At 39.3% G+C, this 15,068-nt stretch overlaps 1 protein-coding gene across 9 annotated transcripts in view; it reads left to right on the top strand.

The window, feature by feature from the left end:
• ZFYVE26 (zinc finger FYVE-type containing 26) overlaps positions 1–15,068 on the top strand; it is a 46,594-nt gene that overhangs the window by 16,843 nt on the left and 14,683 nt on the right. For all 9 annotated transcript variants that reach the window (XM_015631642.3, XM_015631643.3, XM_033515263.1 and 6 more), the window contains 14 exons: positions 255–518; positions 710–829; positions 1,098–1,262; positions 2,173–2,400; positions 3,773–3,878; positions 4,616–5,352; positions 5,904–6,100; positions 6,968–7,072; positions 7,632–7,754; positions 8,262–8,438; positions 9,572–9,818; positions 10,984–11,082; positions 12,745–12,902; positions 13,866–14,035. In XM_015631642.3, the coding sequence (XP_015487128.2) occupies positions 255–518; positions 710–829; positions 1,098–1,262; positions 2,173–2,400; positions 3,773–3,878; positions 4,616–5,352; positions 5,904–6,100; positions 6,968–7,072; positions 7,632–7,754; positions 8,262–8,438; positions 9,572–9,818; positions 10,984–11,082; positions 12,745–12,902; positions 13,866–14,035 (2,896 nt within the window). The remainder of the gene's footprint in view (positions 1–254; positions 519–709; positions 830–1,097; positions 1,263–2,172; positions 2,401–3,772; positions 3,879–4,615; positions 5,353–5,903; positions 6,101–6,967; positions 7,073–7,631; positions 7,755–8,261; positions 8,439–9,571; positions 9,819–10,983; positions 11,083–12,744; positions 12,903–13,865; positions 14,036–15,068) is intronic.

Below are 15,068 nucleotides of genomic sequence, written 5' to 3'. Positions count from 1 at the left end.
TAATGTCAAAATGAATGTAGCGTTTGTTTAGAAGGGTAAGTGGTGGGGTTTTGAGTTAGAAATAGACTATGAATGCTGAAAATTTGCTGTTGATGCCCAGTTAGTTGCATCCATTCTACAGTAATTGATTGGTCCATGAAGCAGGCCACCTATGGAAATATTTTCTATAAGGATTAAAAAATAGTTACTCATTACTGGATCTGATCTAATTCTGCTGTTAACCAGCGATTGTGTGTTTTTGATGACATGTGTAGGTATGGTATTTTATTCCATCTCGGATGTTACTGATAAATTGCTTGCAACTTCTGGAAGTCTTGCCCCTACTCTTCAAGAAAACTTCTGGATCAGGAACATCCAGCTGGAGCATACTGATCCTCTGCGAGAAGTTCTTGAGGACCTCAGTCCTTCTGCAATGGCAGCATTTGACCTAGCTTGTACTCAGTGCCGTCTTTGGAAGACATGCAAACAGCTTCTGGAGACAGCAGAAAGAAGACTCTACAGCAGCCTTGAAACTCGGGGTAGGCTTTTGATTTTTATGTTTATCTGCATGGGCCTGGGAACAGAAAATGCCTCTCTATGCATTTGTTGCATTTGTTGTTTGTGCTAATACCCAAGTGTTAATTAAATCTCACTTTGTACTTGCATGTTAGTTTCTCTTTTTTCCACTTCTAACTTTGATTTTGTCTCCTTTTGCACAATGACTGTTCAGGCCACCGAACTGACTTGGTTTTACTGCACTCTGACGGCGTAAAGGGTTTTCCAGCAGTTCTCCAGCAAATAAGTAAAATTCTCAACTATTCCTGCACATCACAAGGTCAATCCAGACCAGGTAGTATGCTTTGCTGATAAGGCTTTCTGTTGAAATGTGCTTAAATCAAATTCTTGTTTTCTGTTGCAATGTAAATTTGAACTTTCCATTTTTTAGCTTAGTATTTATGACAAAAAAGGCGAGGGGGATGTGACCAGAGCCCAATTCTGAATAATCTGAAATGCTCTGATTTTTGTATTATAATATACTTCCGGTTTTGTGGGCCTTCTTCTATGCAAAAATACTTGTGTCTTTGTTATAGCTGCTGTTTCTTTCTCTGTCTTTGTAGAGGTTGCAGATGAGAAAATAGGGAGTCATTTTCGATGCAGTATTGTAGACCTTCTGCAAGCTTGCTACCCTACCTTGACTGAAGAAAGTATTACTAATGAAATTGTTTTATCACAAAACCTGGATCATATCCTGGAGGCACTGGCTTGTGTTGAACGTTCTGTGGGTGAGTTATTTTTGTGAACATAAAGACTGATTGATATATGGATCTAAATTTTTTCTTTGGCCTTTCCAGACAGCAATAAATCCAGCAGTAATGCTCTTTGACATATGCATAAATACGTATTTTAAAAAATATAAATGCAAAGGGTAAAATTTGTCTGTAATTCTTACATTTGTTTTCACAGCTAAAATTCTAAACTTGTCAGAGACATTATTTGTCCTATTTCTATGCAGTCCTAGCAAGGAATTCTTTCAAGTGTATTTTAATGTGGCACCCTGTAGATAAATAGGTGTATTCTTACTCTTGCTTCTTTCACTTTTTTTTTTGTAACAAAGTGGAGATAAACTTACAAAACCTCTGTAATATCATAATACCTTCCAATTTGCATAGGGCTGTCATAAAACATCTCATCTTTTCCACAGCTGTTTTTTCTTACACCTCTCTTCATTATATAGCATTGGTGTTTCTCTTCTTCTATTCACCAAATTTCTAAATGGCTTTTTGTGTTCTTAAAATATTTACTGAGCAAAAATTTAGGAGAGCTCTAAGAGCTGAATGTTTTGGAGCTCAAGAATTGGTCAGCATCTGTGTTTTAGAATAAATGTTAATGGCACAGAACTAGATATATTTTAGGTCTGCCTTAATATAGTTCTAACTTGTCAGAGCTGTGGTTACCAGTTTAGATGAACTGTAGTTTTATTCTGCTGTGAAAATTTCTGTTGCTTTCTGTTGAATTATAATGCTAATAGTAAAAATTTCCCTTGTTTTCAGTTAAATTCTAATGCTTATACTGAGAGCAATAATTGCAGAGAGGAAATAAAGCTAAAGCATTTCTCTCTCTCCCCCACCTGCCTCCTTTCTTTTTGACATTTAATCCTTGAATCTTGGACATACCTCTGTTCTCTTAAACCAGACTCTAAAGGGAGCCTGCTTAGCACCTTGGTGGAGCAGAGCTCTCTCAAACCAATGGAGCTGGAAAAGCACCTGGTTTGGAACCAAACGCAGCTCCTGCTGAGAACTCTTGACCAGCATACCCAAACCATGCCAGAGAACAACATGCAGACAAACTTTGTGAAGGCCTTCCTTGACTACATCACTACACTGGCTGCTGTGGTGTTACGAAGCTTGAATGCAGAGCTAGGTAAGGGGTTTCTGCTGCATAGTCTGAGCCTAGATGAAGATCCTCAGACTGTGTAATCTGACCTAATTCTGGAAAGTAATTGTGCAAAATTAGTTCCTTGCCAAATGTACCTACTACCTGTGCTTTTGATTTCAACTGATCATTACATTCCTTTTTCTTTTATTTCATAACACCTAGGCCACCCACAGCTCACACAAAAATAGTTGATGTTAGTGGGAAAATGAGAACAGAAGGGCTAACTGCTGATCCAGGCACTGCACTCCACTTAGAGCGGAGACAAAACAGCCCTTGACATCCAAAAATTCTTAGTATTATCCCTGTAAGGCAAGATTGATTTTTGCATCCAGTGGTTCAGCATTCTGTGTAAATTACAGCTTCCTTAGAGGCAGCAAGCACTTTGCTGCTCCACAGGGATAAGGAAAGAGTGTGTAGAAGGCCATGCAGGGGTAACCAGGCAGAATTTTTTTATAGAATCAGCAAATGATGGTGGTCCATGAAAAGGAATGTACTGTCAGCACATAAAGCTGTCAGAAGAGCAGAACAATTCACTGTACAAGGAGTAAAAATGCGTGTAAGTGTTTTAAAGCTGACACTAAATGAGCTGCATTAATGTGAAATACCACAGTACTGATTTCAGGGAATACCTTCCCAAGAGGGTAAGAAAAAAGGGGAAAGATCTGTTTGCAGACATGCTGGTTCAGCTCAGGTCGCTGCCATGCCAACCATAACTTCTGCATAGACATGATTTAGTCCTCACTGGCTAACTGACAAAGCCAAAAATTGCACAAAAATACTCAAGGGCTGGGTGAGTTTGGGGGAAATGTATTGGAAAATAAAAAGTAAAGGTAAACTTAGGAGAATGTGTCCAAAGTTACTTGGCTTAACTCAGTAGTGGATACAAATGCTTTCCAGCAATAGTGGCCAGAGTTTCACTCTTCATAAAAGTACCTGTACACCTGTGAGTTCCCTCTGCCCTTGCTAACCGACTTTGACAGAGCATGGAGTCATTAATCTACATCCTGAGACTCAGAAAATAATTCTGCGTGTTTTCTGCTTCTCGCTGTAAATACATATTTTGCTGAAAGTTGGAAGTAGAGTTTCTAAACTTTTTGAACCTAGATCTTGTTTAAAGGCTGAAGAGTCTCTACTTTACCTGTTTTGGTAACATAATGTTGCCGAGATTGAGAGGTATATCATAATCACAAATGCCTTGCAATTTACTCTAGATTTTATCATTCTAATGTGAATTTAGAACTCTGTGAATTTATTAGACTCAGGGCATTAAAATTTATATTCCTAAAATAAAAGTTGGCTAGTGTGTTCAGCTAATGTGTTTGTATTATAATAAATATTCTGGTGTTTTTTCTCTAAGATGTATCTGCAGAAGTGAAAGTGGGAAACCCTTTCATACTGTTACAGCAGAGTCCATCTCAGCTGCTTTCCCAGCTTATTTTTGAGAGACAAGTTCATCCTGACAGGTCAGTGCTTTTCAGATTATGTACTCCTGTAGGTTATTTTGGTATTGTTGACTTCTACCTCAGCTGTGATTAAGTTCTTTGGCTACTTACCACAGGTGGTACAGCCTGCTGTGTCCCACCAGCTGATCACTTGATGCTGCAAGGATTGGTGTGTAGGGAGGAGCTTTGTCAGTGCCTTCTCCATCAACCTGAAGATTTTTGATTGGGAGAATAGTGGCTCCATATTTTTAACAACTACTATCTGTTGTGAAGTGAGAGTGAAATTATGTGAATTTTTTTTTTTTAACTGTGTGACAGTTCAGAGGAGCACACTTGCAGCTTATCAATGTAGTACGATAAAGTAGGCCTGTAGGTGTAACTAAGAATACTGGGCATGACTCTTGCCCTTGTCAGCAGGTAAACTGGATAACCTAGACTCCTTCCATTGCAACTACTAATTTAGATTGGCATGGAAACTGTCTGATTTGATGAGGTAGCTTTTAAAAAGATGAGTGCTAACGGTGAACTATTTTAGTAGCTTGCATTTAGGTAAAAGTCAATGTTTGAGGAGTAAGTACCCTTTCTGTAAAGCAATGACAGCATAAGCTCTAAGTATATGTAATCTTCTTGTGCATGTACCTGTGAAGAATATTAGGGGGCTTGTGTTCTCAAAGCATTTGGAAGATTTATGAAAATATGTAATTATAAAGTACCTTTTATATGTGCTGGGTAAGCTTGTTCTGTTGTCAATCCTACAGGCTTTCTTCTCTCTTGGCTAAGGAAGAGTTGAACCTGAATGTGCAGCAAGTCATTGTTAACTCTTGCTGTGAGCCACTGTCCTTGTGCAGTGCAAGACAAAACAGACAGGCAAAGTCTCTTCTGACAAACATCAGCAACTTGACACACCAGTGTGCCTGCCACTGCCTGCCAGATGTTGAAATACCTATTCACAATTCTGCAGTGACCTCTGAGGATATCTCCACTCAAGCCTCATCCTCTCTGAATGACTTGAGCCAGCACACACTCACTGCCTCCTCCTTGGACTTCCTGAAGTCTCAGTCAAAGCTAATGGCTACAGTGGCATGTCTAAGTGCATCTAATATACAGAAAATTCACAAGTCAAGCTTGTCTTGGATGGAATTTCGGGGCAAACGGGAGGTGCCCTTAAGCTTGGAACAGATTTCCAGGGAGTGTGAGGCGCTGTTGAAGGAGTTCCCAATATTGGAACGATTTCTTCTTGCTATGTTTGACCCGCTTCGGAATCAAGAGGAAGGTAGCAGTTTGGCTACTGTCTTGTCTGGCAAGGCATACATGTCTCTGGTTCTCCTAGGATTACATTCCACCACAGCTGTTAAAGTTTTAATGGGAGTCTTTGAGCAAGCTCTTGCGGCAAAGGATTGGGACAGAGCTCTGAAGGTCTTGGATCTGTACAGTCAGGATGTGGAGGAAGTGGTCAGTGTAAAGGATGCTGTGCTGAGTTGTGCAGCTGCTGAAGGTAAGAAAGATTAAGTCAGGCTTTTTTTCCTTTTTTTTTTTTTAAATAAAGAATGTAGTCTGGGTCAAGACATAGAAACTAAAGTAGTGGTCCTTGGGCAAATCCAGAGATGGAAATAGATAATTTTCCTTTCTTCATCCTGAATTTGCTTTCTCTAATGGTGGTGTTTCTGTTTCACAAATGTGCAAATCAGGATCAATTCAGTACAAGAGAACTGGAATGCATCTGTGGTGTTATTTTTATGTGAGGAGCCAAATACACCAGGGCACACCATTGTACTGTTTATGAAAAATCTCTTACAGCAGTATCATTGTCCTGCATAGATGATGTGATCTGTGAAAGGTGCCTTTTGGAGTCTGAATAGTATCTCATGCTAACTTTGGATGTTTTCCAAAAATTTGATGCTTGGGATGACTCTTACAAAGATTTTTCAGCCCTGACAGTGTTTCTTTTGTTGATGTGATCCAGCAAGGATAAGGATTTTTTTTTGTTTTCTGAATTTCTGAATTGTAGAAACTGAATTTCAGATTAGTGTTTTGTTTCCTCCACAGATAAGGATGGTTGGCAATACTTGTTCCCAGTAAAAAATGCAGTGTTGAGAAGTAGACTGGCCCTGCGCTGTCTGGACAAGTGGCCCCTTGATGCCTGTTTGGAAATTCTAGCTTACTGCGTTTCTGATCTGGGCATACCTCATGAACTAAAAGCCAATCTGCAGAGCAGGAAGAAAGAACTTCTGGTTTATCAAAAGGTACAAAGTCATTCTTCAAGTAACCAGAGAGATGAAATAGGCAGCAGGAAGCAAATATTGTTTGCCCTCTAAAAAGACTTAGCCTTTGGTTCTTTTTTGATCATGAGAGCTTTTCAAGTCTTTTATCCAAAACAGTTCATGTGAAGTACTATAGCAGCCAATTAACACTCAGCTTCTGTCCTTCATAACTTTACCACTCGCCTATTAGCATTCAGGTCTGCGAACACATTTAGATATAAATATTTGTGTGAATCTGATTGTTTTGCAAAGTATTTTCCATTCTATACAAATTCTAGTCTCTCTGGAAGCTTTCCATGGCAGTTAATCATTTTACAAGTTTGAGAAATGCAGGTAATTAACAAGACTAGTGGTCCAAGGAGCAAGTTTGTATTGCAGTCAGTTCTAACTGCAGCATTGTGAAGATACCCAGGTTAAGTCAGACAGGCTGGCCTGGAGGTCAGCACAGACTGAAAAGCCAAACAGAAAAATTAGGAGCTGTCCCTGCTGAGTTCTGTCTGGTGGGAGTTCTGCTAACTGGCAGCTGAGTTGTCTCTCTGTTAGTGCCAGCAATGTCTGCAGTAAACATGCACTTTTACATCCATAATTATTGCCATCTAATCTTTCAAAAACCTTCCCTTATAAATGTGTTTTAAAGACTCACATCTGTGAAAACTGTGGAGGTTTTTTTGGAGTGCAAGGGCATTACATCATCCCTGAAGAGGGCTAGAGATAAACATGGGTCTTCTTTTTGATTTTTTTGTTCTGTGAAGCAGCTCTTGATGTGATCAGCTTAGCTGTTTTCTTAGGCTATTGATTGCCATGAATTAAAATTCTAGAATTTGCGCTACTCTATATTAACTTTTTCAGATTTTGAATGTGCAAAGTGAACCATTGTGGAATGACTGGCAGGATCTGAAAAAAGCCTGCACTGATGACCCCCAGGCTGTGATGAGTATCATTCTTAAAGCAAAGGTATTATATGAATCACAAATCATTATGTGAATTTTGTTGAACTAGAATACATTAAACTTTGAGTAAATAAATTCATTGGAATAGTATCTTAAAATAATCAGTGGGGAGGAAGGATTCATTTACTCAGCTCTGTGCTACAGAAGCAAATACAGATCTGTGTTGAATATCAAGATTTACATGTAGTTACTCATGCTTAAATTTTTGTTAAAACTCTTACTCTGATATATAACCTGTTCTTTTCTTTTAAAATTTTGAAGATTTTAGAATAGTATAACTTTGGTCATAATACAAATTTGATTATTAGGTAAATGCTAATACTGTAAATATGTCTGTCTTTAAATGTCTTTCTGAAAAGCTGACTTGTTTACTGGAAGGTAAACAAGGTATTTTAAATGCAGGCTGTGACTGACAAAATTGGCCATCATCTTCCCTTGTCAATGTAATTATTTTTTTTTTATCTGGGAGAGGAGTCTAAGCTACAGAATCTCTTGATCAGAACTTTGGGGGAAGCAACTGTATGAGGGAAGGGTTTTACTTTTTTTTTTCCTTAATTCTTTAGGATTATGAATTGTGTGAGGAGTGGGGACACTTGTATCCTGTACCAAGAGAAGACTTGATCAATCTTCACCGTGAGCACCTTCTCCACTTACTGGAGATGGGAGACATGGAAAAGGCACTGCAGGTAATAGCAAGACACTCTCAGCCTCATATCCACAGATCACATAAGTTGACAGCTGTTTTCCCTGCCTTCACTGTGTGTGTTTTCATGGGCTTTTTGGTTCCACCCTTAAGAGATGTCACTTGCTTAGATAAGCTTTTAGATTCCTAGCTCTCCCCTGTTCTGCTTAAGTAAAAATCCAGCTTGGCAATTTGGTTCTTGGACCTAATAGTATTAATGTCACTTACATGGAAATACAATGCTCCTTTCATTTGAAAAATCACAATGAAACATGTCACAGCTGCTTAAGCAGAAGAATCAGAAGTGAAATTAATAACATAAATTGGTCAGCTGTGCTTCAGTGCCCAAATTAGTGGTGTCAACATTTTTGGTTTTAATAATGATGTAACTGTCACTTGGAGAGTGAATTAATTTGCTTTCTGGAACATTGTAGGGTAATAAACTGTCATGGACAGAAGGCTGCCTTCCAGGAGTGTTGTAGGGTTTTGTGTGTTTTATTTGGTTTTGTAGCTTTTACAAAGAATCGAGGACCCTGGTGTTTGCCTTGCCATCAGTGAACAGTCCCTTGACCAGCATCCGAGCTTGGCAGCCTCTCACTTCTTGGCTGATTACCTCACAGCTCACTTCTATGCCAGCCTGACAACAGCACGCAGGAATGAAATCCAGGCACTCTATATAGGATCAAAGGTCAGTAAAACCCCTGCCTTGAGGGATTATCAGCAATAAATAACTGTATAATTTTTTAATGCATAATATTTCCATAATATAAAAAGCCTGCAGGTTTTACCAGAGCAGTCTTACCACATCGAGTCTAAGATCTGGAGTCTCAAGATCCAAAGGGAAGTTAGAGATGACTTAAAGCTTCTCTTTTCTTTCTCCACTTTTGCAGTTCCATATTATGAACAAAGCAGTCTTGTGTATGAACTGTGGGGAGTGGAGGAACACACAGGCTGAAAGACGATAGGGTGGAATAAAATGAAATTGTGGAGTTTATCAGAACAGTTGATGTCTTTGTCCCAAGTGAAGAAGAAAGTATCCTCAGCTTACTCTCTGTATCAGTAACACCAGGTGCCCTACGTGTGCCCACCCTTATGGTGGTTTTTTGACTTAATGTTTCTCCCAGATGCCTTCCAGAGGTGGAGAGTATCACTCCCCTTTCTGGATGGCCACTGCCTTTACAGAAGTCACACAGATTCTGTGCTCAGCCTGGGAGTAGATGCATTAATCAGCAGATTACCTTAGCTGAATGCATTACATATAAACAAAATGCAGCGATTGTGTTAATGTCTGTTCTGGTGTAGGACTGTAAACAGCAGCTTGCTCCAGTGTGTGCCACAACAGTATTTTGCTGGGCTGCCTGTTTCCTTACTTGTTCCTTCTGAAGATATGACTTAATTTGAAAAGAATCTGTATTAATATAGGGGAGAATTGCTCTTATTTTGTCTCTTAACAGTTCCTCAAATGATAGGAGGATAAGCATTGGGCTAATATGCTTTTTATAAGTTTATTTTAATAAGAGAATGTGCTGTACTGTGCTACAACATACTCGTCACAGGGTCACAAAAGTTTTTTTCACTCTTCCATAGTCTCTGAAATGAGGCAGTATTTTATAGAATGGGGAGTGGAAGCTAAGTGATTCTGTAAATCCTCTCAGTAAGTTTGTAACAGAAGTAGGAATTGGCCTGAGAAGTCCCACCTCCTTTTTTTTGACCTCCACCTGTCATCCCATTCTCTGCTCTAGTTTCTTGCCTTTAATCTCACAGAAACAAAGACTTAAAGGTGTGTAATTCTATGATACTTCTTTTTTTTGTGTGTCTCAGGTGCTCCTGACTCTGCCTGAGCTCTCCCGTGTTAACTACTTCCACCTCTCCTCAAGGCCACTGCTTATGTTGGAACAGCTCCTCATGAATATGAAGGTGGACTGGGTAGCTGAAGCTGTGCAGACACTGCACCAGCTTTTAGCTGGGCAGGAAATTGGTTTTAATGTAGAAGACATTGACAATTTGCTTTCCAAGTATGCAGAAAAAGCTCTCAACTTCCCTTTCACATTAAAAGAAAAGAGATCAGGTAACTATCAGAATGCTGGATTTCGTTTGGGAAGGAAGGGCCAAAATCCTCCCAGAATAATTTCAGCAATCGTGGCATAACTTTTTTTAGATGTGTGTGCCTTCAGTCTCCCTCCAGCGCAGTATGTGTCCTTAAAGTCTTTACCTTTCTTGTAAATAGAGGTTTTCAAGGACCAACTGCTTTCTCTGTTGTTCCTTATTGAGGTTTCTTTTCTTGTATAATATTGATCAGTTTTATTTCAGTCCTGTTCAGTGCAGTCACTGACAATTTCAGCACTTCTAAAGCCTGCAGCCAGCTACATCTTCCCTCAAGTAGAATGGGATTTAGTCTTCTGTAGTATCCCCTCCTACCAGAGTCCTATTGCTTTTTCATACAGAAAGCTTCTAGACTCGTAGTTCTGTTTAACAGTCTTGTTATGGTTCTGCTTTCTGGCTTGCCAATCCCTTCTCATTCATGTTGTCTTTGTGTCTCGTGCACTTGGCTTCTTTTGAGATTTTAGAACTGGAACAGCAGAGGGTGCTGCAGATCCATTCCAGTGCTCCTGTGTCACTGTATTAAAAAGATATGGTTCTGTATCTATCTCTATTTGTACCTGCTGATGTGGTACCAATTTTCATTATACCAGTTTCCAGGTGTTGACTTCATTTTGTGATTTAGACACAGCTCTTGCTACATAAAAACATCAGACTTATCTATCTCTTCCTGCCAAATGATCCATAATTTTGCAAATATGTGTGTTCCTTCCACTGCAATGTGAATCATTTAATATTTGCCATGAGCATCTTGTATTAACCAATTGTTTTCACAATTGGTTAATACAAGAAAGACGATAGGGTGAAATAAAATGAAATTTTACACATTTGTGTATTATTTGTGAATTACACAATTCTCTGCTGTATTGTTCCTATAGTGATCATTACATCCTTGCTTTGATAAGGATCCCTTTCTTTGTTTTTTAGGTAATTGAATTTTATACAGTTTTGCATTACTTTTTGTGGGGTAATTTGCATGCAGACAGTAATATGTAATTCCATAGGTAGTCCTGTATTGTGCTGAATTTACATAGTCCTGTGAATGGATTTCTCTAATCTTCTTGAAAACAGATAGATGAATTGATCAGTATTGTCCTCTGATTGTTTTTCCCCCTTTCTTCCCTTTGTTCTAGATTCTCTGACCCGTATTCAAGAGAGTCTTAATCAGGTGACGGAGTGTGAAGCATTGTCTAAACCAGGATCATCAGAACTATCTCCTGTCAGCTTTACTGGTAAGGTTAAGACCTTGGTGCCTGTTGGGATTTAACCTCAGCAGCAACCACAGCTGCTTGATCATTTCCCCCCCAGCCCCTTCACAGGTGGGATGTAAAGGAGATTCTGAAAAGGGTAAAACCTGTGGGTTGAGGTAAGGAGAGTTTAATAACTGAAATCAAGTAAGATATAGCAATGATGATCATGATGAAAAGGGACATAAGAAAAACAGAAAAGAAGAACAAAACCCAAGAAAAAGAAATACCCACCACCTGTTTACCCAGTGCCCAACCCATTCTCCAGTGGAGATCAGCCCCTCCCAGCCATTTTCTCCCAGTTCATTCACTGGTATGTCATTCTGTGGTCATTGATTTTTTTTTCTTCCCTCTGATTCCTGTTGTGACCTGAGGAAAGTAGCACACCTTGTATTGTCTGAGAGGCTCCACTCACAGTCCTCAGACACAAAAAAATGGAAACTAAGTAATTTAAGCCAGAACAACTGGAGAATATTCAAAGCTAAGAAATAACGGGAGACTCTCCTGCAGATTTTGTTCCGCAACTCGTGCAAGAGATGCAGTCTGTGTGTGCTCTCAGGGAAAGACTAACAGAATATCCTCAGACCTCCAAGGATGATGACTCTTAGCAAGTGATGGGTCTGAACTAGAACTGCAGAATGATATCCTGATCTACAGTGTAGGGTGTCTGAATTATTTCCTGCGTCTGTATCCTGAAGACTCTTCTTGCTTTCATGAAGTGACAGCAGTGTTTTGGATTGGGCTGTGTAGCTCTTCAGTTTTTTCTTATAATGGTCAGCCTAATACGTCTATCCTGTTAAAAAAACTTGAATGCATGGTCCTTTAATGGACCATGTTTGGAATCTGGTATATACTTAAATGAAAATGAGTTAGCTTTAGTGAAATGAAGATTTTTGTTCTTCTTTAGTTTAATATGCATGTACACAAAAGGTGGCTTGAAGGGCTGCAGTGACATGTTGAACTTTTTAATTAACCTGTTGAGTAACTGATTCATGTCATTTATAAAAAAAAAGCCTAAAAGCCTATCTAATACTGTAGACTTCATTCAATAAGTATTCCATTGCTGGGGTTGAAGATCCCAAGGGCCACACTTAAATTTCTGCCTCTGTGAACTGATTTCCTCACAGTCGATTGTAAAGGTGACCAGAATAGGTAGAGCTAGGCTGTTGCTAGCCACACCACATCTTTCCTGAGATAACAAAGGAAACTCCCAGTCTCTGGGAATGTCAACACTGTGCATACTTCAAATTCTATTTTATTCTGTATTGTGTTTTGGTATCCAATGGCTATGGTATTTTTTTGTCTTCCTCCTCCGAATCTCTGCTTGTGATACAAGAACAGACGTTGACATGTTGTCTTATACCTCTCTGTATATTGTTGCAGTAAAGGTCTCTTACTAAGTGCTTTTTCTTTCTTGTCAGCCTTGAGGTACTATAAGTTTACAATTTTACAATCTTAGTTTGAAGCATATATATTCCTTGTACAATGTTATTCTGCCATGCCTAGCTGAAAGGTAATGGTAGTAGTCATCTTGTGAGACAGAAAGATCTTACAGCCTCATTGACTCATGGCGTTTTCTGGTCCTTGAGCCTCTATTAAACAGCTTAAATTCCATTCCATATTTTTCTTGGCCTGGCTCATTTTCAGGTGTAACCATATCTGCAAGTCCCAGAGACAGAAGCCTGCAGCAGAACTTGTTTCCTCAAGAATTTGTGCCTCCTGAGAAGCCACCACCAAAGCAGGAATGGATACCTGATGACACTGAAACGATATGTATGGTTTGCAAAACTGAGCGCTTCACTATGGTAAGGAGCAAAAACAAAGTACAGACATTCCTACAACTGTGACCTTAATATGAGCACTTCCTCATAGTCTGTTTCCTGAAAGACCCAAACGACTTTAGCAGGTTTGTCTGCATCGCCATGGGCTCAATAAAATTGCTAGTCCTTTGGTATTTAACCATTGGTTTCTGTTTAGAGTGGCGAGGAGACTGGCAACAGTTAGCTCCTTGCAGAGTTCCGTGAAGTGATAGAGCCTAAAGAGGATATCTGGCCATCAGAGAGAAGACAACTATGGGATCTCAAAAATGTGTAACAGCAGCAGTATTAATATTCCAAAAGGTTTTCTAGTTGACTCTGCTGGCAAGAAATAACATGATCACTGTATGATTCAGATTACAAGTATAGAAGATTAAATCTTTGCTGCTGGTTTTCTAAAAACTATTGTTTCACAGAGTACTTGAGCAACAGCCTTGGTGCTCTAAGGGAGAGCATTAATTTTTAATTTTGCAGGTGTGCTGGCAGTCTGTTATCTTCTGCTGCTTAGAAACAGTACTGTTTTCCTAAAAGTACCTGTTGCTTTTGAATTCGGAAATTTTTACAATAGTATCAGAAAAACAGTCTAGAGCTTTTAACTTTTCCAGGACATGATCTAATTAGCTTTGTGGTCAAAACTGGGATAATTTAATTAATTTAAATTTCCCAATTTCCCAAGCTTTCCCAATTAGCTTTCCCAAGGCTGCTGCAAACATTTTTTAAATACTGACCTCTGGCTTTAGGGTTTGATTTTTTTTTTTTCCCTTTTTCTATGCTTTCTTAAAAAGGAATTTTAACAGGGAGACTCAATCACTGTGTAATTCTGAAAAGCCTTATCCTGCATGAGATTACCTCTCTTCTAATGAAATAAAGTTTACTCACGACTGGAGAGAGACACAGGAGGAGACTTTAGTAAATTCTCTTTGTGGCTCATCCATGACCTCTTTTGCTTAGTTTAACAGGCGCCATCACTGCAGGCGCTGTGGCAGACTGGTGTGCAGCTCTTGCTCCACCAAGAAAATGGAAATAGAACCTTGCAGGGAAAATCTGTCCCGTGTGTGTGATCAATGCTATAGCTACTACAACAGAGAAAACGTGCCTGGCTTGGTGCAGGACACAAGCATGTAAGTCCTTCTGTCCTAGTTCTCTTCAATTTTCAGCAGAGTGCATGAATGGAATGAGAGAGACACAAGCATTTGGTTTTATCTGGATAATGTAACATCAGCTGTTTGGCCTCCAGTTGTTGGGATTTTCAGGTTTAATAGGTGTGGGAATGTTCCTTTTGCCTCATTTCACTTTTCAAATTGTAAAGAACATTGGAGGTGCAGGCAACAAATTCTTTAATTCTTTAAGTATCAAAAACTCTTAAAGCATCACATAATCACTTACCTAGGAATTGAATGGTTTGGTGCAAAACAGCACAAATTGCTACAATATGACCAAGTTCCTTGCAGTATATTCAGCTGCTAGATAACACTGGATGTTGACTAGCTCTGCTGAACATACCAGTGTTTTAGTTATCCGTAATTCCTTGGTTATGTCTCCCTGAACCCTTGGGAATTAAAAAGCAAGTTTCTGATTAGATAGGCTTTGAAACTGCCTTTAATAAAAGGGACAGTTGTGATAACTGATTTTTATGATGTGTTTGCTTTCAGTTGAGAATTGGACTGAAATTCATAGTGTGTACACAGGCCAGCTAATGAAAAGTGCAGGTGAAAAGAATTTTACTGTCTGTGACCTTGAGCAGGCTTGACAGGGTCACAGAGAGTAAGGTTTACCCTTTCCAGACATGCTTTCAGATGCATTTCCCCTTTTCCTATTGAGCCTGCAGACAGCAGTATCCACTATGGCAGTATCAGCAGGCTTCCTAGGAAGAGAGCAATTCTGTGCAGATCTGAGGGGGGGAACCTGTGAAAAAACAAGCAGCCACTTGTAGCTGAACAGTTTGTATCCAAATGGTTGCTTATGTTGCCAGATGAGGCCAGCAGTGCTCAATGCTGTGCTTGAATGCCGCCTGCCAGGTTTTAGTTAATTGTCTGGGGTTTTTTATACTTGCCCTGTTTGTATATCAAACCCAACTAAATCTTAAGGATAGAGACTTGGATGCCAAAGACTTTGTTTTAGCTCTGACATGTCCTGATACTGGGCAGTTCATAT

Source organism: Parus major, chromosome 5 (genome assembly GCF_001522545.3).
Source record: "Parus major isolate Abel chromosome 5, Parus_major1.1, whole genome shotgun sequence".
Classification (NCBI taxonomy): Eukaryota; Metazoa; Chordata; class Aves; order Passeriformes; family Paridae; genus Parus; species Parus major.
The sequence above is the reverse complement of the archived record's forward strand: the minus strand, read 5'-3'. Positions and strand labels throughout refer to the sequence as shown.